The 23,469-nt window shown below is 45.6% G+C and overlaps 1 protein-coding gene across 14 annotated transcripts in view; it reads left to right on the top strand.

Moving 5' to 3' along the window:
* Positions 1–23,469, top strand: part of KALRN (kalirin RhoGEF kinase) — a 671,367-nt gene that overhangs the window by 507,510 nt on the left and 140,388 nt on the right. For all 14 annotated transcript variants that reach the window (XM_086675190.1, XM_086675188.1, XM_086675186.1 and 11 more), the window contains exon 34: positions 22,698–22,944. In XM_086675190.1, the coding sequence (XP_086531316.1) occupies positions 22,698–22,944 (247 nt within the window). The remainder of the gene's footprint in view (positions 1–22,697; positions 22,945–23,469) is intronic.

Genomic DNA, 23,469 nt, shown 5'->3' with positions numbered 1-23,469 from the left:
GAAGCTTTAAAGCACTGAATGTTGTTCCATTAGAAATGATGAGTATGACAATAGTTGTACGAATCACTTTTCCACCAGCTCATGGTCTCCCTCACTGAGGCCCAGGACCAGATGCACCCTGCGCTCCTCCAGCAGGTGGATGCTTTAGGGCTTAGTGCAAAGCAAAATTGGAGGGGAATGTAAATACTTTGCCTAGGGGTTTAATGAGATGTCAAATAAAGAACAGGGTGTGGCCACTGGTGTTTTTATAAGAAAACCTGAGAGAAAAGAGCCAGACAAACTTAGGTTTTCCAGATTCTTTTAGAAAGGAGTAAGAGAGGGAAAAGGGGCAAGAGGTCGGAGTTGTATATATTCAGTGCTCTTGGCCGTGAGTTATTTTAAATGTAAATGAAATAAGAGGGGTGCCTGGCTGACTCAGTTGGTGGAGCATGAGACTCTTGATCCTGGGGTTGTGAGTTCGAGCCCCATGTTGGGTGTGGAGCTTACTTTAAAAAAAATGAGGTAAGAAATGAACTATGCAAACAAGTCCTTTTTATTTTTAGTCACCCGTTCAGGCTCTTCTAGGAGAAGAGTGGGCCTGGGAGCCATGGCCCAGGTGTATACATAAAGTAGTTTATGGAACAATTCTGATTTTAAAGAAGTTGTCCTGTGGCCAGACCATGTGTCCTGGTTTTTTGTTTGGACTTTTCCAGACATACTATGGACATGTGGTCCCCATCCGGGTACGGTGAGTGACTACTTGAATAGCCAGCTATACACTGTGTTGTTGAAAATCTTACATCACACTTACACACTTTCAGAGTGGGAATAGACCTTGATGATCTTTTAGCCCATGTTTTTTTTGTTTTAGAAATGGAGGAAGTCGCTTATCCAAGCCACATAGCTACTAAGTGACAGCTGGGGGCCTATCCAGGACCCTTCATTGTCAGTCGGAACTCTACACTGTATCAGTCTATCATGCTGCTACAAATGTCAACTTTTTGGCAGGTCAAGGCTACTCAGAGGGCACTGTTTAACAAAATGCAGTCTTTTATGAAGTACGAGTCCATCACAAGTGACTTTGAGAGGGTCACAAGCCCGTTCCCTAATTGTTTGCCAGTCAAACCCCACATGTATCATAATTGGTCTTTGTATTACTGTGGGCTGACTAGTCCTCTTTTACAAGATTTGGAGCAATTTCTTAAAAACTGGAAAACAGTTGGTTGGTTCCTAGTCACAGATCATCCTGTAAGGGAGTAGAGCCCATGTTCTGTGTCCTGGTGCCATGAAATACAGCTTTTGGTGTCACAGGTGTTTCTGTTGTCAGAATCCATGGAGGTCTTTGTGTATGTGTGTTCTGTTTTAGAAAACCCTTATGATTATTGGAACTTTATAATCACACAGTTTTATGTTTTAAATTTTAAAGCAGCCTTGGCAGCCCTAATTAAATTCATTTAGTTACAGGTAAGAGCACTCTGCAGATAGCTCAAGGAAGAGAACTGATGAGATGGAATCACATAGGAATCAAATATAAGTGGCCACGGTTGATTTGTACCTCGTGAGCCTGAGCCCATAGGATGGTCCTGGATCTGGAGGACTATAGGGACCTCACTTCTGGCTCTAGTTTAAGCCCCTCTCCCCAAGTCCCACATGATATGTACCTTTTCTTCACTTTATTGCCACCACTTGCTCTCAGCTGCTGTTCCCTCATAATCTTGGCTTGCCTGTGGCCCATTATGGCCTGTGTGACCTTTCTCCCCCTCCTAAAAACCTTTACTGCCCTTGGGTAAGTATTCTTGAAAGATGGAATCTAATTGGCCACACTCATCTTTTTGCCCCAGGCCATGTCTGTTGTCACTGGCAGCCTTTAGGGCAGCTTCCCAAGGACAGATGCCCAGTCCAGGGCAGCCGCCTACAGGCACGAGGCAGAATGGAGCTGTGTGATAGGGCATGTGGCACTGTCAGTAGCCTTAAGGAATGCAGCTTCTTACAGAACAACCATGGCCATGCCAGGCAATGTCCTCAACCTGCCCGGTGTAGCACACGGTCCAGTCATCAGGGAGGCAGCTGAGAGTAAAAGAAAGCAGAATGCAGCAACAAAGAGTCTGTGGTTCCATTTCAGTTCTGGAACTTTATAACTGTGTGGCTTTGAGCAAGTTACCAAAACTTTCTGAGCCCCAACCTTCCATCTGTAGAATGGAGATTTGTGAGCCCTAAGTGAGATAATATTCATGGAAACGCATTAACTCTGAAGACCACACCCATGTAAAGCATACTGCCTTCTCTAGGCCCCTCCTAAGCATGAAGCCTTCCATGTGTGCAATTTTTGTTTCTCCAAGTTGAATATCACATCCCAGAACACAGCTTGCATCTGTGAGTTCAGGTAATGACCACCTTGCTATCTGAATCTCCAGAAATACCCCAGAGAGATCAAGACTGTCACATTTTACACATAGCTGACCCAAACTACATTATTCCTGGAGTGTTGTTGTTGTTGTTGTTCAGGGAATATAGGGTGTAAGAGCGGGCACTCCTTAGAGTCTTCTGACCCCCTTTGCTAACAGCTGAGAAACTAAGACTTAGTGAGGTTAATTGACTTCCTCAATGTCAGTGATAGAACCCGAACAGAACTCAATTATTTATTGCTGTAGAACAAATTACCTCAAAGCTTAGAGACTTCAAACAACAAGCACTTATTATCTAATAGTTCCTATGGGTCAGGAATCCAAGAGTGGCTTGGCCGGTGGGTCTGGCTCCAAGTTTCTCATGAGGTTGCAGGATGCCAGCCACACCTGTAGTCTCTGAAGGTCTGCTGGAAGACCTGCTTCAAAGACAGCTCTCTCACCTGACTGCCTAAGGGTCCTCATGACACCGTGCCCTCATGACATGGCAGCTGGCTTCCCCCACAGCCCATGATCCCACGAAGAGCAAGGAGGAAGCTATGATGTTTCCTATGTCCTCACTTCGGAAGGTGCCCATTATTACTTCCAGCCTATTCCACTCATTAGAAGCAAGCCACAAAGTCCAGCCCATGCTCGAGTAGAGGAAACCAAAGGGTGGAGTTATCAAAGAATTTGTGGACATATTTTTGAAATACCACTTATTTCTTTCATGAAATTATTTTCTCTGCAAACGAGTTTCCATAAAAAGATCATGTTTGTTTCCCCCAGTTATTTGATGAGAGGCTGTTCTCATTCAGAAATCAGTAGCGGGAGGGAAATTAATCTATGAGGATATTTTCTCAGGAGAGTATTAAGAAAACCTCAGTTGCAAACAGGAGAGTAAAACAAGGAGAAGAAGCTGTAGTCAAAAAGCACCAAGGGGCAGAGACACAAGCAGGTGCACTAGATTCTGACTTCTATGGACAGTTCTCTCTCAATTCAGGAAACACCGCGTGAACAGATGCTGAGTAAAGAATGTCTAGGGGCTGGAGTTTGGAGATACAGAGCCCTAGGGGCTCCAGTTCCAGTTGCAGAGCACCACCCACATATATAAATAGCCCCTATGTAAATACAAAGAAGCTTATGCTGATACCGTAACAGAGGTACCTACAATGTACATTAGGAATGCTTGAGGATACCACCTCACCACCACCACCACCACCCACACACCACACTCCCTATTCCCTTTACATTCTCTGGTTTTCGTTTCAGTGCTTGCCACTGTCTTCCTAAGGTTCTGCCTACTTGGCTTGTTTATCTTGTGTACTGCCTGCCTCCCCTATAAGAATGCGGACTCCATGAGGGTAAAAGTATTTGGGGGGGGGTGGCTAGTGCTGAACCCCAGCACCTAAAGGAGTACTTGGCACATAGTAACTACTCAACAAATATTTGTTGAATGAGAAAACCAGGTAATTAATCAGGACCTAAGGAAATCGAGCTCGACCATAAAGGAGAGGGAAACTGGCAGGAGGGGACCAGAGGGAGGATGTTCCAGGCGGACAGGACAGTTGACCAAAGGTGCTTGGATGTTCAGGTCCTGGACGTCTATGGCTACAACTGTGGACTGTACGTTGCTGTGGTTGAAGTTAAGACTGAGAGGCGGGTGGCAGAGGATACTTGTAAAAAAGTTAAGATTTTATTATGTACAAAGGGATCCACTTAAGTATTAAGGCCAGAAGGGACACCTGTGCTGTTTCCTTATGGTCTGGCTGTATTTAAGAACACACAACACTAGGAAGACCCCTACAATTCCTACGTTACCTAACATTTGATTTGTTGCACATTGGCCAGAAATTTGGACTCTTCTACTGTAGCAAACAGCATTTCATTCTTCATTTTCTCTTTCTGCCAAAGGAAGGGTAAACCTCTCTAAATGCTGGCGTCTTTTAGGTTCTCCCTCCTTTGCCAGTGAGCCTGAGGTCAACATTCGACCCTGGGAGACTTGGTGGCATCTGTGGCACCTGTGACACAGTGGCTTTATGCCTAGAGAATGAATGAATCATGTCGTTCTTGCTATAATTTTTGAATTCCCTGATGTGTAGGGTGTCTTTGTTTTCTCAAATTTCATTTTCTGAGATAAAAAGAAATCCCTGTGGCAGCTGCTAGCAGCACCTGTGTTGAAGTGTGGGCATCCACATAGAGACACAGGGATGTTCCTGGAGGCTCAGCAAGTGAGGGACCTCTGCTTCCTGCCCTTTTCCAGGAGAGGAGCAGAGCCAGAACTGGGTTCCCAGTGCCCTCTGCCCAGGGAGTTGCATTCTTTCCTGGCTGTGAGTCCAAAGGCAAGGGTACTCAATACATATTTGTTGTATGTATGTATGTATGTATGTATGTATGTATGTATGTATGTATGTAATGTATGTATGTATGTATGAATGAATGAATGAAAACTTGAGGTCAGCCTTAAAAGGAGAATTTCTATCTTTATGTCTACCTTAGATTACTTAAGCAGTCTCTCACCTTCAGAAACCAAGTTGGTTTGAAGTTGACCAGACCTTCCAGAAGGGGTGATGTAAATGCTGGAAGAGGAGTACAGCTTTGTACCTGGGATGAGAGGTGACCACCTCTCATTCAGAATTCAATGTATTACCAGTAGCTGAAGACGCAGGAAAGTGGGGATATTCAGGGTGGGCTCCCTCCCCTGTTGTGGTGCTGAGGGTGAGTGTGATTTCCCACTTGAATACTGAAGTTTTCAGCTCAAGCAGGAGACTCCCTTTTTTGGTTTTTTGTGGGGTTTTTTTTGGGGGGGGGGTTCTGAAATATATCAAATACATCCCAAGGTTGGCACTACTAACCATCTCTATAATTAAGCTCATTCTTGTCCTTAAGTGCTAAAATTTAGGGCCTAGGAAGGAGCCTTCCCATGAGTGCAGGCCCCAAGTTTTCTTTAACTTGCCCAAGTGCCGCCCAAATTCCTGCCTTTTCCTAAAGATGAAAGACATCTGCTGTCCACCTACATGCTACCACCAGGGGCTCCTAGCCAGGCTCATGTGTGATCTGGGCTGTCAGCTTTCTTTACCAAGTCCTCTCTCCCCACTCCCTTTTTATTCCATCTGGTCAAGTGGGCCCTGCCTAGAGGCCAAACTCCCAATCACAGGCAAAGGGGCACAGGGAAGAAAGAACTGTAACATTTTAAAGATATCTAAATAGGTGTTTCCTCTCTTTCGCTGAAATTGTGTGGATGGCTGCTCGTGACCCACGTTTGGCGTAGTTGCTTTATATTTAAAGGAGAATAAAACCCTCATCTCTCCCTAGTCCATGGAGGGTCTGTGATCTTGGCTTTGCATTCTGCTATAGCTGTTAAATATTATTCTAGCCAAGACATTCCAATTGGACCTACAGTTTAATATTCTTCTATAGTATTCTAGCCCCAGCTCCTGCAGCTATCAGAGAAAGTCAAAATTGTCTAATTCTGCTGAAACCCCACTGCTCGGAGCCACTGAGTCAGGAAGGCAGTGGGACAAAAGTGACAGAATGGAGTATGCCAAGTTCTAGGGATCTGCTATACAACATTGTGCCCGTAGTCAACAGTGCTCTATTGCGCACTGAAACATTTGTTGAGCGGGCAGATCTCATGCTAAGTGTTTTCGCTATGATAATAAAAAAATGCTAAGAATAGTGGATTGTGGGGGAGTAGTGCCCAGGAGTGTGAATGAGGCTCCTGTTCTCTTCCATGATCTGGGAGCTCATTACACAGATGTGTTCAGTTTGAGAAAATTCATTGAGCTGATGGATGCACTTCTCTGTGTGTATGTTATAAAAAATTGAAAAATAAAATGAGTAATTGCTCTCTCTATAAAAAAGGGGACTTCATGACTCAACCAATCACACCAAATAATGATGAAAATAGCAACAACAATGACAATAGCCATTAACTAGACAGTAAGTACATCACATATGTTACAGTCTTTAATCAAAATAGCATATTCTGGGGCGCCTGGGTGGCTCAGTCAGTTGAGTGTCTGACTTTGGCTCACGTTATGATCTCATAGTTTGTGAGTTCGAGCCCCACGTTGGGCTCTGTGCTGACAGCTCAGAGCCTGGAGCCTGCTTCGGATTCTGTTTCTCCCTCTCTCTCTCTCTCTGCCTCTCCCTCGCTCATGCCCTGTCTCTCTCCTTCAAAAATAAATAAATAAATTTTAAAAATTGAAAAAAAAATAGCATGTTCTGTTATCACTAGTACCTTGATATTTTTGGTGAAGAACTAAAACACTATCGGACCTTGTATTTTTAACACTTCCAAGGTAATGGCCAGTCATCGGTGGAACTTGGATTCAGTCAGGGATACTGAGTTCAGAATCCAGACTCTGAACCACCATGCTGTCATGCAGTGACAGTTCCCTCAGTTGCCCCCTACACCATTGCCACCACTACTAACTGAGACACAAATTCTAAGTTAGAAATATTGGCATATTTTTGGTAGGAAAAAAATTCAAGAAAATAAAAATTATGAAGAAAAATGCAGTAATTTTTTCCAAACCAAACACGGAGCTCTAGGATGTCCCATTGTCAATACAGTGCCATAGAATAGGAGAAAATTGATAAAACTAAGAAGGCAATCTAAATATTCAGTCACTAAGACAATAGCCAGAAAATATAATGTTTTGTAGTATACGCACATACACAAGCCATCCAAAGTGAGGGATCTGTTGGGTTTTTTTTTTTTTTTAATTTTTTTGATGTTTATTCTGATAGGGAGAGAGTGCACACATGTGCATGCATACAGGAGGGGCAGAGAGAGAGAGAAAGAATCCCAAGCAGGCTTTGCCCTGCCAGTGCAGAGCCCAATGCAGGATTCAAACCCAGGAACTGTGAGATCATGCATGACCTGAGCCAAAATCAAGAGTCAGACACTTAACCGATTGAGCCACCCAGCTGCCCAAAGGGATCTGTCCTTCTGACTACTCATGTATCTGAACGGATGAGACAAATAAGATTAATCCTAGGAAGAGGAAAGCCCTTGGTGGAGATCACTGCCAAAGAACATGTGAAATATGAGATACTGGGGAAGCCAGCACTGTACATGACCTTTGACAGTGGGGAACATGGGGTCTGGAGAGGAAAAGGGAAACTTTCCGTTGGAACGTCAGCCATCAATAGAAGTCCAGAGGCAGAAATGACCAGGACATACTCAGGGAACCATCAAGACACAAAACAGAGAAAATCTATGGGCAAGTAGTTGAACAGGTGGCTGGGGAGGATTATGAAGAGCTGTGAGTGCCTGGAGGAGGCTGGTAGAATTTGAAAGGCAAAGTCTATATAAATTCTGAAATAATAAAGTGCATGAGGGTGCGGCATGGGAGAGAGGAGACAATGAGGAGACAGTGAGGTGGCATGGATTAACAAGGGAGCTGCCCAGAAAACAAAAGAAAGATTTTTAATAACCTGGCAGGACTCAGTGACAAATTCGATGTAAGGGACAGAGAAAAGAGTCTCGAGTGACTACTGTTTATCCAAAAATGTTTCAAAAATGGACTGGGGTGAGCAGGTGGTTTACCTGGGTTGAACCACACAGGAGGAGCAGGGCTGATGGACTGTGTGATGGAAAGGCACACTGGCCTGAGGACGAGACCAGACCCTGACACCAGCTAATTTCCTGATCACATCACTTGCTTTCTCATTTCTAAAACCAGGAATTTCATCCAGGAAACATTTATTGAGCACTCACCCTGCACCAGGCACTATGCAATTGTCTGTGTGCTTCCCACTTAGGTGGGTAGTGATGTGCCCCAGCAAGTAACCTGTGTGTTGCCGGTTCCTTTAGTAAACCCTAGCTTCTGCTTCCCTCTAGTGGCCACTTAGTGCCACTTTTGCTCTTTTGTTCCTAGAATGCTGATCTGAATGGAAAGTCAAGAAGTCTCTAAGAAGGAGCTGAGTCATAGATCATGCGCATAGACAAGGGAACAGGTTGTAAGCGGTGTCCAAAGGGCACGTCCTGATAGTTGGTAACCAGGAAGGAAGGTGGTGGTAGGAAAGATCCACTGTCATTAACCAGACATGACATGGGGGTGACAGTCAAGCCCAGAGCAAAACTAGCCAAGAGCAGCAGACAGAAGCAGAAAATCCCATTAGGACTCACTCAATAAATGGGCAAGGCTGGACAAGGAAGAAGTGTTGGGTCACAGATAAAGGCCCTTTCTTCACGCTGAAGGGGCAAGGATAGGACCAGGGATAAGGAAAAGTCTTTAATTCACTGAGAACATAAACTTGACAACTTTTTTTTTTAAATTGTTAATATTTATTTATTTTTGAGAGAGAGACAGAGCATGAGCGGGAGAGGGGCAGAGAGAGAGGGAGACACAGAATCTGAAGCAGGCTCCAGTCTCTGAGCTGTCAGCGCAGAGCCCAATGCAGGACTCGAATCCACAAACTGTGAGATCATGACCCAAGCCGAGGTCGGACACCCAACTGACTGAGCCGCCCAGGTGCCCCTAAACTTGACAACTTTTGAGGAAGACACTGTTAAGACTCTAGGAACCCCTTCATTTGCTGCTGCTGTTCTCTTCCTTGCTGGGCACATGTTCTGGATCATTCATCTGGACAACTGGCATCTCCTCTAGCTCCCACCACCAGGGTGGTGCCCCACAGCTGGGGGTGGCTGGATGGTGATGAAGCTGAGCAGGCTGGCATAGGACAGGGTAGATGCTCCGGGATCCCACTGGCTGATGGGTAAGCAGGAGAAGAGTTGTTATCAAGTGTCACAGCCAAGGGCAAGTGACATAGACATGTCTGTATCATGTCTGAGGAGACACAACCATGGCAGTATCCAGTGTGCTGTTGGGTTAGGCAGTAGTGGGAAGAGTTAATCACTTTCTGAGGAACCCCTGTTGTCATACGTGGGGTGTTTGTATGCTATTCCTCATCAGACAGTAAGCTTAGTGAGGGCAGGGCCATCCTGACTATCTGCTTCAGCCCTCTGTGCCCTGTGTGCAGCATAGGGGCTGGCTGGTGAGTAAGCAAATAAGTGATGGGTGACATAACTGGATTTATAAGACTTGGGGACCTGCCTTTGCGATCGATGTACTCCTCTGTGATCCTGAGCAGGACAGTTCACCTCTCTGAGTCTCCGTTGCCTCATCTGTAAAATAAGGTCATAATGCTAACTTACAGAATCCGTGAAGATCAGATTGATGTCTGTGAGAGAGTTTTGTAAAGGGTCACACAAGTGTGCAGTGTTGTCTTATTCTGCTTGAAAATGGGAAAGTAACCAGATGTCCACTGGCATGTCTTTGGGCCTGGTAAACAGTGACTTTGGATGTTTGCTTTCTGAGTCAAAGCATTTAGAGCGTGCTTCTTCTGAATGTGCATTTGAATTCCCCACCCCCTGCCCCACCCCGGGCTGCCATCACCTGGCTGGCCGTGTTTCTGAGACAGGTTCTCCCCACCCTGGGCATTGAGCAGCACACCCCTGCACTTCACCTGTGCCCTCTACCCAATTCTGGTCCTGGCAGACTAGCTCCCTGTGCTCAGATTACATAACAATATTCAGGCTGACTGGTGTTCTCTGGTCAATCCTGGGGGAGGATGGCCTCTTTCCAGGGATTATTTTGCCAGGTATCTCTATGTGAGTGGATATTTGTTATTGTTGTTATTCATTATACATTGTTATTCACCTGATCTGGCAAATAGTTCCAAGAAATCTCTCCCAACCTGATGTAGTCTGTTGTCTCTCTAGGAGGCCTAGGGTGGAAAAAGAAGAAAAGTTCCTATCCATGGCCCTACAAAGGGCAATTGTAACTTAAATCGTACCCTAAACCCAACTGCCAGTTTTCCCTCAATATGTGTCATTAAGGATGCTTTAGAAATGGATTTCTATACCCTACGCACATGATACTGGTACAGAAAATATGCCTTGGATATGTGCCGAGTTATGATTGCTGGGTAAACAGTAGGTAGCATTTATTGAGCACGTGACGTGTGGCATGGTACCTGTGTGAACTCATGGAATCCTTGCAATGACTCTGTATGGTAGGAATTCATATTTCCCCTATTTTATAGTTAAGGAAGATTAGCCAAAGAGAGGCTGATTAACTTACTTAAGGTTATACAGACAGTAACGATGGAGACAGGTGCAAACCCAGCAGTCTGACTCCAGACCCAGTGACCCACAACACGGAAAATGGTGACCCACATCTGAATAACTGAGGTTGGATAACTTTGTGTACTTTTGTGAAATCCTGCCTGGTCTTTGGCCAGATTTTCCCTGGAGCTCAACTTTTCAGTGTTGCCTGACCTGCACAGAGGACAATTTGCAAGAATGCCTGATTTGCAAGAATGCCTGAGGGCAGCCCACAACTTCTTATCTCTCTGTTCCTGGAGAATGGCTTTTGTAATCCCTGCTTCTCCCTGCCACCTCTCTCAGGCTTCTGCTGCAGGTAAACTTGGGTTTTGAGAGCTGGTGCCCTGGCTCTTTTCCCCTTTCCCAAGTTATGGTGTGTGTTGCAGGAAAGTGCCTTCCTGCCCAGGTACAGCCAGAACATCAGTAAGGATAGGGAAGCACAGAGGAGCCAGGAGATGCCCTGCGCTCCCATCAGGACCATTGTCTCCAGACTAGGGGGTCAGTGTTGCAGAGGCCTGTGTTCATGGACAGGCTATGCATCCTCTCAGCCCTGTCTGCTGACAGCTTGTGCCCAGTCTAGATGGTCTCTGAAGCCTGGGCAGTGAATACAGAGGTGAGGCGCAGACAGAATTCACAATCCGTTTGCAATTCCTCCCTTCTTTGCTGGAGAGCTCTGACTCTCTAACCAGCATTTGGCAAGTTCTTGTTGGATGAACAAATGAATAAACATTAAGTTAAGCCAGATCTGAGACCCTATAACTTCCACCCCTGGTGTTAATTATGCCCAAGGCAAATCTAGTTCCTCCTCTGGGTAGATGGTGTCTGTCTGCTACGAGCTCTGTCCTTGTTCCTACTTTGTTCTCCATTGAAACATACATTGAAACATACATTTCAGGTTTGCAGATGACACAAGGCTGGAAGGAATCACTAATCTTATAGATGAGAGAGTCAAGAACACAACTCTTTAGCTAGAAATTTAAAGTTAACAGAGATAAATATAAATTTCTCTGAGTTAAAGCCTCACGTAGAAAAAGGGAAGAAGCTAGCTTGAAAGGACCCTGTGAGTCAGATTGGGGTCTTCAGTAGGCGACATGCTCACTAGAAGCCAATGGCTTGACTTAATTAAAAGACTCTGAGACCACATCGATGGAAGTACAGTGTCTAGACCTAGAAGTGAGTGCTTTGCTTAGCCTGTGCTGGGCACAATAAGTCTAAAGGATTCAGTTCAGTTCTGGGTGTCTCTATCAGAGGGACAGTACATGCCGATGTTCATCCAGAAGCATATGATGAAAATATTGAACTACACATTTGAGATCCATTTGAAGGAATGTTTGAAAAAGAGAAGACTTAAGGAATTATCAATCTGGTCTTCACATATGTGGAGCTCCATAGAAGAAAGGAAGATTTCTTCTGTATTACCCTAGAGGGCAACTAAGAACCGTGGATGGAAATTACAAAAACAAAGAAAATGTTCTGAAAATTGCAGCTTTCCACCAGGAGGGAACAGTGTCATAACACAAAGAGCTAGATGTTGTTCAAAGGGTCCTGCCTTGAGTGGGGGGTTGGGGTGGAAGCTCATGAGGGTCCTGGGTTTCTGTGATCTGTAATCTCAGCTGCCTTTCTCAGCCTCGTGTCCTCTGCAGCTTTGTCAGGCATGAATTTGAAAATCCTCTTCCCACAGTGACACCAATCTATATATCAATACATGAGGTGCAGGTGTGAACCTAGAGCCTTATGACACTCTCCTCAAGTGGTAGCCATCATTAACTGAGCAAGATCTAGTGAGAAGTGTTCTGAATCCAGAATTTGAAAACCTGAGTCTAGTCTTAGCTCTGCTCCCAACTATCTTGGGGTCCTCAGTTTTTCTACTTATGAGTTAAAAGTATTGAATCATCTCTGGCTTAACTCATTGACTTACCCACTAACACACTCATTCATTCAACTAATGTTTATTGAGTATTTACCATCTTTTAGACATGATCTTCCTTAGGTAAGTCCTTCTTCTTTGGGGGATTAATTTTCCTCTTCTGTAAAATAGGGGTATTGGATTTTGGATGAACCCTTGCACCTTAGCTAGGCCATGAATCCACCTCAGTTCACATTTCATAGCTTTGGCTAAAAGATTGTCACATAAGGCCTGGATGAAATCTTTGCTAAATAAAAAAAAAAATTATGTGGTTCAGGCACTCCTCAAATATGTCTATTAACTCATTTTTTAAAAAGGGAATGAAGGGATTAATTTTAATTTGCATCTATCAAAGGCGCATCACATTAAGAGAAACAAAAAAAAAAAAATAAAGAGAATAAAAGAGAAAAATTGGGAGACCGACGTACTAATCTAATTGTTGCCACTCACGGAATGTTTATTGGTGCAAATTTCTGAGACTTTGAAAGTGTAAAAATGTCTTTAGTGTGCCCTCATCTTGACTGACAGTTTGTTTGGACACACAATTCTAGGTTGGTAATAATTCCCACGCAGAATTTTGAAGGAAGTACTCCATTTTCTTTAACATTCTAAGGCTGTTGTTGAAAAACACTGTCATTATGATTCTTGATTTGTTGGATTTTACCTGACTTTTTCCCCTCCTTCTCTCTCTGAAAGCTTTTAGAATGCCCTTTTTACTGCCTATGCGTCCTGACGCTGTGATTTAGAGGAGGTCTTTTTAAATTAATCACAGCAGGCACTTGGAACATCGTATCAATTTGGCACTTTGTGCCCTTCAGTCCTGGGAATTTTTCTTTACAATTTATTCCTTTTCATTCTGTCTGTCTTATACTTGTTAGATTGATTCTTTAATTTTCTTATATTTTCTCTCTTACTTTCCTCTCTCACTGGTCTTGTTCTAGTCTCAGGAAAATTTCTTTGACTTTATCTTCCAATCCATATATGAAATGTTTCATTTCAACCATATTTTTAATTTTTTTTTATTTTTTTAATGTTTATTTATTTTTGAGAGAGAGAAAGAGCGCAAATGGGGGAGGGGCAGAGAGAGAGGGAGACACAGAATCTAAAGCAGGCTCCAGGCTCTGAGCTGTCAGCACAAACCGTGAGTTCATGACCTGAGCTGAAGTCAGATGCTTAACTGACTGAGCCACCGAGGTGCCCCATATTTTTAACTTCTGAGAGCTCTTTCTATTCTGTAATTTCCCCCCCTTTCTGTAGCAGCTTGTTCTTTTTCTATGGACACAATACCTTTCTCACCTCTCCAAGGACTATAGTAGTGTTGAAGATTTATTGTTTTGCCTGTATCTTGTTTCCTCTGAATGCCTGATCCTTTTTGTTTGTTTAGTTTGGTTTCTATCAGAGAGGCTTTTCTGCAAAGTCTGGTGATCTTTGACTGAATCATATTCATATTTATGAATGGGGCACCAAAAAAGCTGAGTGGATACTCTGTTTAATGGATGGAGTGTATTTACTGGAAGGTTTCACTCTGCAGTGATCCAGCAAGACACTGGAGATTTGGGGGCGGGATCTCCAAATGTCAGTGTTTGACTACCTGTACATCTTTTTTGGTTTCTCCAATGAAAGATCCTCAAATCCGCCTAAAATGTTTATATTTGGCTGCCAGTATCCTGGGAGCCAATAAGATCAAGGATGGTGGCCATCTCCCTCTTCTGTATATGGACCTTGAGTGAATTCCAAGTTCTCAGGAAAGTGCACATCACATACAAGAGGGACCTAGGGGTCTACTCCCTTTACAGACTTTCAACCCCTCTTCCCTTTTTTAGCCCCACCCATACCCCTACCCTCAGGTGCAACCTGGTGCTTCCACTTCCTCAGTCTCTCCGAGGTTGTGCAGGGCTAATGGCAGGAACATGCATCTCATTTTCTCCATTCTGCCAAGTCAGAATCCACTCTTGCAGCTACTTTCTGTTACTCAAAAAAATGTTGACTTGTCTATTACTTCTCATTCTCTTTATTCTTGTTGGTTTATCTTTGCCCTCTTGTGTCATTTTTTGCAGATTTAGGAATTAATGACGATATAGCCAAATGATCGAAGGGTAAGATAATTTTTCAAAAGGGGATTCAGAACAAATAAACTGGGGTCTAGAAGACACTGACAAGAATAGGTGGGCAGCCAGTGTGAGAGACCGCTCAGGCACTGTGGGTCCACATTGCAGGTATGCAGTTATGTAGCAGGAAACAGCTTGAGGACCTCATTCACTCCGGCATTCAGTGAGTATCTGTTGATCACCTGCTATGTGCCAGACTCAGCAGATGTGACTGTGAGCAAGACAGAGAAGGCTTCTGCTCTTTGGGACCTTATATTTTCACATGCAATAAGGCCACAAATAACAAATAAACAAGGCAACCTGTTAATGATAAGTGCTCAAGAAAATTAAACACGGTTGTGTGTTAATGAGTGACCATAGGAACTACTTGAATGGAAGGGCCCCTGAAATCCAGTTTCCTCATCCTAAGAATGAGGAAGTTCAGGTACTGAGAAGGGAAGGGACTTTCCCAATGTCACACACAGTTAGGACCTCCACCAGTACCAAGGAGGCCTCCTGATTCCCACTCCTGCGTTCTTTGTGCTATTAATTTCTACACGGTTCTTGAGACCTCTGCTGACTGCAGACCACACCCTTGGCCTCTCTGTGGCTCCGCCTTCCATGACCTCTGCTGACTGCAGACCACACCCTTGGCCTCTCTGTGGCTCCGCCTTCCATGACCTCTGCTGACTGCAGACCACACCCTTGGCCTCTCTGTGGCTCCGCCTTCCATCTCCGCACGGTGGAAAACAACTAAGCTAAATAGCTCCTTCAGCTGAGGTCAGGGAAGCCCCACCTCCAGTGAACAAAGATGAAGCAAATCATCAGCTTTAGAGTCTTTTTTTTTTTTTTTTTTTAACATTTATTTATTTTTGAGAAACAGAGTGAGACAAAGCGTGAGCGGGGAGGGGCAGAGAGAGAAAGAGACACTCTCTCTGAAGCAGCCTCCAGGCTCTGAGCAAGCGGTCAGCACAGAGCCTGATGCAGGGTTCGAACCCACAAACTGTGAGTTCATGACCTGAGCCGAAGTCAGACGCTCAACCGACTAAGCCACCCAGGTGCCACCAGTTTTAGAGTCTTAATTGGACTTAGCAGCAACACGGGCGGTCTACCTACAGACTGAAGGTGGCCCCTCACTGCCCACACATTGCGTTACGCCTGTTTCAAATCTCAGTCAAGGTAGAAACGGAGCACTAAACTCCTGTCAAGAGACCAGCTTTCTGGAGAGCTCATCTGGATTTCACAGGAGTGCAAGGACAGAGGTTTATAGGGATGGATTTTGAAGCCACTAAACTGAGGCATCATGGGCAACGCAGGGCTTTTCTGAGGCTCACATGGTGATCCTGGAGCAGAACTGGGAACTATCCATCTGTCCACTGACCTTTTTTCCCTCAAAGTATTATGCCTCCTTCAAATATTGCAACCCCCACCCCCGCCGCCATGATATTGTTGATCTGCTGTACATGTTGTTATTGTTACTTTCATTATGAAATAACTCTGGAAATAGAACGGGGGGGGGGGGGGGAATCACGCAGAGTTTTCCACTCAGTAAAGCCAGTCATAACATTTTGATGAATTTCCTTCCTGTGAATTTCCGACGTATAGGGTTGTTGTTAGTGATGTTCTCCACCTAGTTATATATGCAACTTTACATCCTGTCCTTTTCCTTAAACTTTGTATGAGTTCAGCAATTTGTAACTGTTATAAAGCTTTATGAATATCTAATGACCACTTAATTAAACAGTCACTTTATATATCATAATTACTTAACTATTCCCTTCCTGTTAGATTTTTGTACTTTAGTATTAGGGTTTTTTTTTTGTTATAGCTATTGTTTCTCACACTTTAAAATGCTGTTATGAACATACTCATGCTCAAAGCCATATGAGTACAACTGCCTGTCACCTGTATGCTACTTCTCATCCCTTTGCAATTGGAAGGGGGTCGTATACATACTCTGCTTTGAGATGTTTCATGGTAAGGAATGTTATCTAATGAAATTAATCTGTGACTGTGGGAACAGAGGCATCGGCAGCAGGCACAGGGACCGCTGGGAGAGAGAAGGACTGTTTTGAACAGGAGCTGGCAGGCCCTCTCAGTGCCCCTGAAACCTCACCAAGTTGACACCCTCTCACTTCACATTTTTCTAAGGCCGGGTCTGGCCTCCCTTGTTGCCATTCACATGCAGACGTTACTTCAGAGATCTGTGCCTCCCGCTGGCCGAACACCGTGGAGGACTTAACCAGAGTGAATCAGAGGGCAGGCAGCCAGGAGAGGAGGAGGAGGTCTGGCTTATCTGATGGACGAAGCGATGGCAGGAGCTGATGTCCACAGTGTCAGCAGGCTCAGGTGGCAGGTGTTGTGTGCCATTGTCAGGCTCATGGGTAGGGGAGGTGGTCATCAGATGGGTGGTACGCGGCAAGCAATGAAGAATGAATCTTCATTTTCCATAAAGGGATCCAGGGTCCCACCATCCCCTTGTTTTTTGCAGAAAAAGTTTATGCTGACCTGGGGACCCTTAAAGGCATGTGAGTCACCTTCCCTAAAACCTTTCAGGCCAGTTCTTTTCATTGCACTGGTTTAGGGTAAGACTCCATTAAGATTATTAAAGAGGGAAAAGATCTGATTTACTCACATAATAATTTTCATACCTGTGTACGTCTGGTGCAGTCTATCCAAGGACAGTGGGCTATCAAATTAACTCCTTTTTTCTACTTCTTCTCTACTTGGTAACTTTCCTCTCATATTTAAGTAATAATAATAATTAATTAATTCCTCTAGAATTTATTTGTAAACAAGCACTTGGAGAGCTAACTGTTGGAGCCACCGTCCCAAGTCCTTTAAAAATATTATCTCATTGGGGTGCATGGCTGGCTTAGTTGGGAGAGCATGTGACTGTCAATCTCAGGATCATGAGTTCAAGCCCCACATTAGAGCCTACTTCAAAACAAAATTATTTCATTTAATCTTCATAGCAATCTCTGAAGCAGATACCATTATGTCCCCATTCCACAGATGAGGAAACTGAAACCAGGAGGTTAAGTAACTTGCCCCTGGTCGCACAACCGGGGCGCACAACCTGAGTCCGTAGCCCTCAGGAGAATCTGGTGGAGACAGATGCAGGCTGAAGCTGAGGCCCTAAAATGACAACAGTAGAATCCTGAGCAGGGTGGTGTGCTACCTCTCCTAATGTCACTGGAAACTCCACAGGGAATAATCTTACCTTTTTCCATAAAATGAGGAAATTCTTAGGGGTAATCTGGCTCACACTGTTTATACACAGAGGAGGTGCAGTCAATCTCCAAATAGTCACCAAGCAAACATGGACCTCAATGAAAGCAATAGTTTCTGGCAAATACGAGTAAGAACGAGGGAGGTTATGATGTCTTCTCTGCATGTGTAGTGGTACCAGCTAGAAAGAAGACAACCGGGCTATGGCTGAGAAGCAGGAGGAAAGTGAGGATGTGAGGAGCTCCTTCCGCCCCTCAGGATGCACCTTGGAGTGGGAAAGACAAAGTCCAGGGACTGGACAACATAGGAACAAGTTTCCTTGGGAAATGGCCAGGACCCAGGAAGGAGAGAGGCTGGGAAAGTAAGGGGAAAAGAATCAGACAGTGATTCACCAGCAGGGGGGAGGGGCACCCTGAGGGGGAGGGCAGAAATCCAACTAGCCATTAGCATCAGAAAGGTTTAGCAAGCCCTGTGCAAGGTCCTAAGGAGCTAAGCAAAGAAAACAGCTGAGACACTCCCAGGAAGGGGCCACGTCAGAGACTGCTGAGATGGGGGGGCGGGGAGGGGGGGCACCGTGAAGGAAATAGGCAAGAGAAAATTATAGAAACTGCGGTATACGGTCAGAGAAGACTCAGGAACACCTGACTTCATGCTGAGAGTCTGTGTTATCAGCTCGTGGCTCCCAACATTTCCCTCCTAGGAATGAGTTTGGTCTTAGAATCTGGAGTGGGATCAAACTGGTAGATTGAAAGTCAAGCATCCATAGCCAACAGTTGGAAAATAAACAGGACAGATAATATGCAGCCTTGGACTTTTGAGCAGGGGGTGATAACCCCTTCCTGACACAGTTGAATCACCAGGACCTCTGTGGTGGGGAGAGGTTGGGCTCCCTCCCTCCACACCCCTGATTTCAGCAAGAGGGTGTCTGTCAAATTGGAACATGGTTCCCTGAGACAATACCTTAAAGATTTCCAAGGAGGATGTTGAAACCGTTCTTAAAAGGCTTTGGGGAGAAGAGCGAGGTGAAGACAGATGTTTGCAACATTCTGTGCAACACGCTGTTGGATAAGACCTATTTAAATTTCTGGGACAGAGATTCAGCTCAGAGAGAGGAGTGTGGACTCCTGAATGTGCCACTGTAGAGGAGTACAGCCCTGCAGAGAAGAAGGGACAGTGAGAGTGGGGACATGGTCACTGGGCCTGTCCAGATGGGAAGAGGAAGAAGAGAAAGTAACGACCCTGGGGCCCTGTGAGACAGTAGACCTGCTGGCACCCAACAGAACTGGTCAGAAAGAAAAATACACACCTACTTTCCTAAGAAACTGATAATCTAGTGTCTGTGAGGGAATTTGGTTTTGTTGGTTAATGAGGGGAACACTCTGTAATTGTTCAGTAGGTGGTGTGGCTCATTACAGTCCAGGAGAAGTCTTAGAGCATGCAGCATGAATGAATTATTTTGAGGGTTGCAATTAAAAATGCTTTAAGTGTGCCCAGATTCCTCAAAGGTCTTTTGGCCCCTCTGCCCTTGCCCCCTCCCCTACTGGCAAGGGCTCTTAGAACTTTCCAGGGCTAATTCTAGTCCTGGGTTCTCTGAAGCACAGTTTGTCAAGTGTGAACTCTGAGTCCCCTGGGCACCTGAAGCTCCCTTGTTGCTCTGGGGAGGAATTGTTACGGGGGCGGCTCTGTCTGGCCTCTGACTCATCCATTTCTCCTAACTCCCTCACTGCCACTGTTGAGAATTCCCTTGTTGCTCTGGAGTGGGGACCTAGTGTGATAAATCTATTTGATCACGCCATTGAGGTGAGGCAAAACCAGGACATTCATCCTCTATTTGAACCGTAATGTTTTGGGGCTGGGTCTCTGAGCACCAGCGAAACTGACTGTTGATCATCTTTCATCATCTTTTGTCTGGCCTGGGCAGCCTACAGCAAGCAAAAATCGCCATCTAACGGTGTTTTCCAGCCTTCTCTTGATCTTTGAATTGTAGAAGCACACTGTCTGGCTGTTAATCCTCTCCTGCCCCCCACCATAGCTCCCTGCCTGCCCGTGGATGGGTCTGGCTGTAACTTGTCCTGAGGGGCAGTGGGCCTTGTATCTGGTGACATGCTAGGCTGTTTGCAACCAGAGCCTTAGGCGTCCTCTGCTTTGCAAAAGTCTGCAAAAGGGCCATACCCATCCCTGAAAGGGCTGTAAATTGCATCTCAGGCCATGTGCATGCTTGACCTTGGGAAAGAATCCTGAGGTTGGCACAGAGGAGTGACTCCACTGAAGCATAGAAGCTCGGTGACAGAAATTCTCAGAGTTAGCAGGAAATGTTGTGGTCATCTAGTCCAACATTCTACAAATGGAATTTGCAAATTCTACAAATTTCCATTAGTGGAAAGTGGAATCAATTTAGTGGGATGCCACCAGCAAGTGAGAAAAAAAATGAAATAAAATATCAGTGAAATTAACTCAGCGAAACTTGTGTTTCAGTGAAATTTGTGTTTCAGTGATGTAGCTGTTCATATGTTAGTGCAGACTGGTTAAGATTATAAACTGCAGTCCGGAAAGTTTAAGCAACTTGTTGTAGGCCAAGCAAACCCTCAGAGGACCAGTAGCTCAGGCCAGTGTTGTCTTCTCGCCACCTGTCTCCCACCCCCTCCAACCACATACATACCTAAAACTTGTACATAATTTGCTCTGGTATGTGGTTTAAGGAACATGGGATTTGTGGTGGAAGGCTGGATTCAAGTCCAGCTGGGTGACTGTGGGAAACCATCTGGCCAGTGTTTCTCAGACAGTATCTCAGGGACCCTCCATTTAGAATCATGAGTTGGGGGAGTCTTGTTAAAAATATACATCCCTGGGTCCCCTGAATCAGAACCTGTGATTGGAGGCTAGGGCAAGTGAGAGACCAGCAAAGGCATCCGCATGTTCAATAAACTCCTGAGGCAATTTTTATGCGCACTCATTGTCCCAAACAATGATCTTGATGTTTCTGAGCTTAAAGTTCTTGATGGATGAGGTGGAGATGGTAGCATCGCCTGGTTGTTGTGAGAATCAAGTGGATAGTTAACGTGAGGGTGAAAGCACTCTACAGACCTGAGGTATTACCATCTCACAACATCCCTCTCAAAATGATGCTTTGGGAAGATGGCACCAGAAGGGCACAGAGGTAGCGTCTGTGCATTTAATGGGACTAGGAAAGTTAAATGGAAAAATGAGCCAACAAGCATGTTTTCTCCTTCTTCTGTCTCTTTCCCTCTTCCAACTTCTGTCCTACGAATTTCTCTTCCTGATACAATCTCAATGGCTGCGCCCTGCCCATCCCCGGACACGTGTTTAGAGCAGGCTCCTTACTCCGTGGTTGGGAGCCATACATTTTGCAACCATCATTTCAATACATTGTGTAACCTTCTCAAGCCCACTGTGACATTCAAGTTCCTTTAACAGGAAATTCTCACAGTCCTGAATGCTGAGCTCTTGGTCCTGGTGGGACTGTTGTTTCTCTGCATACTGGGCTGCTTGCTGTATTTACCATTCAGCAGAAGCTTCCCGGGACATATAGCTACACAATGTACTTGGACTGGTGCATTAGTATGACTGCTGGTGCAGGCAATGCAGGCCCTGAAGGCTTCAATTAGAGATGCACAGACTGAGGCCAAGTTCCTTGGAGGTGGTAGCGGGACTTTCCCACTGAGCCGCTGTCTGGGCTGAACCTTGGGGAGAATAGGCTGCCCCTGTGGGCCTCTGGGTCTCCCACTCCTTCCCTTATTTCCCCTCTGTCCCTAAGTGCAGCTGCTATTTCAAGAGAGAAGCTTTGCAGGGGCGCTTGGGTGGCTCAGTTGGTTAAAGGGTCTGACTCGGCTCAGGTCATGATCTTGTGGTCATGGGTTCAAGCCCCAGCTCTGAGCTGATAGCTTGGAGCCTGGAACCTGCTTCGGATTCTGTGTCTTCCTCTTTCTCTCTCTCTCTCTCTCTCCCTCTCCCTCTGCCCCCCCCCCCACCCCGCCCCACTCACGCTCTGTCTCTTTCTACCTCTCAAAAATAAATAAGACATTTAAAAACATTTTTTTTTTTAAGAGAGAGGCTTTGTGCTTAGCTCTGTGAGACAAACTAATAACTAGTGGTTTCTCACGATGAGAAGTGAAAGTCTCGGTGTTCAGCTAGAAGAGGTTGCTCTTATCCTGAGGTCGCTCTACCCAGTTTTACTGGTTCTGCCCCAGAACCAGTGCAGTGGGGAAGTGCCAGGCCCAGAGGGAGGGTAGGCTGGGGTACTGAGGATGGTTCCTAAGTAAGATGTGACCCCTCTTCCTCCCTTCCCATTCTTTCTCCTGGTCCCCAGTGGTTGGGCTAAGGTAAACCAATTCTATTCCCTTCTCTTCTGCTTCTCCTTTGTGTTCACACCTCATTCTTTTTTGTGTCACTGGCAACATCTGTTTTAAGCTGATGGCTCCAGCTGGGGGTGGGGTAGGGAAGGTTGCAAAAGTTAGAAGGAAGGAGGTTGTCTCTTCCATTATTCCCAAATAAGAATTCAGCTAGAAGCAGGTAAGAGTGAGTGAGTGAGTTAGAAATGGTGCCCAGTAAGAGTCTGAGGGTGGTCATAGGGGCAAGGAGGGGCACAGGGTAGTGCCCTGGGAAGACATAAAGAGACATACTGGGAAAGGGGGTAGAAGGCACAGCTAGCTGGAAGCTTGGCAAAGGAAAATGAAAATAACTCCAAGTGAACAAGAAAGAATTAGAATTAAGCTCGGTTCTGGGCAGGCTCCAGATTGTGGCTGGAGCTAGAGCAGCGGAATGATTGAATGGCACTGTGTCAATTACTTTATTTTCTTGTTTTCTTTCCTGTTCCCAACTCCCTCTTCTGCCTTCTTTCCACTCCGGACCCCATCTTTCCCCCGCTTTCTTCCTCCTCCTCCTCTTTTCCTCTGCATGCATCCTTTCTCCCTCCCCCTCTCACCCACCCCCTCCTCCCCCAACCCCTCACGTTCCACTCCATGCCCCACCCCAAGCTCTCTGGCGGATGTGAGTTGACCGTGGTCCTCCAGGACTTCAATGCAGGCCACAGCAGCGAGCTGACCATCCAGGTGGGACAGACGGTGGAGCTGCTGGAGCGGCCCAGCGAGCGGCCAGGCTGGTGTCTGGTCCGCACCACGGAAAGGAGCCCCCCGCAGGAGGGCCTGGTTCCCAGCAGCGCCCTGTGCATCTCCCATTCCCGAAGCAGCGTGGAGATGGACTGCTTCTTCCCCCTGGTGAAAGGTAGGGGGACTGAGGGGGGGTGGGCACGTGCAGAAGGCGCTGGGCATGAGCCCACCCTAACCGAAGAGCACCACTGAGCTAACCTGTCTCGTCAACCTATTCTGACCTTGTGGGATTTCTCCTGACCTGCTTGTGAAAGGAGTGGGTTGGGGACTTGAGGAGAAAGAGCTACCGAGTGGCCATGTGACTTTGGAAAAGTCATTTAACCTTTGTGAGTCCATTTCAGGCTAAAATGAAAGCTGAATTAGATGGCCTCTAAGACCTCTTCTAGCTCTCCCACTACATTCAGAAAAGTCTTCTACCTGTGACCAAGCCTAGACTTCTCCCTTCTGCACTGAAGGCTCCAGAGCTGCTTTGGGCTCCCTGGCCCCCCCACCCCCACCCAAGTGCTAGCATAGCTGAGTTAGGTTTGATCCTCCCCTCAGCCCTGCCATGGCACAGGACACTCATTTATGGGGCCTTAATGGATATGTTCTTTGAGCCCAGGCTTCTGTTTTACACAAGTTCTGTGTTACTCATTTTATA

The sequence above is a fragment of the Puma concolor genome, chromosome C2 (genome assembly GCF_028749965.1).
Source record: "Puma concolor isolate L17-30 chromosome C2, mPumCon1.1.hap2, whole genome shotgun sequence".
Classification (NCBI taxonomy): domain Eukaryota; kingdom Metazoa; phylum Chordata; class Mammalia; order Carnivora; family Felidae; genus Puma; species Puma concolor.
Note: the sequence above shows the minus strand (reverse complement) of the source record. Positions and strands in the feature narration are given on the sequence as shown.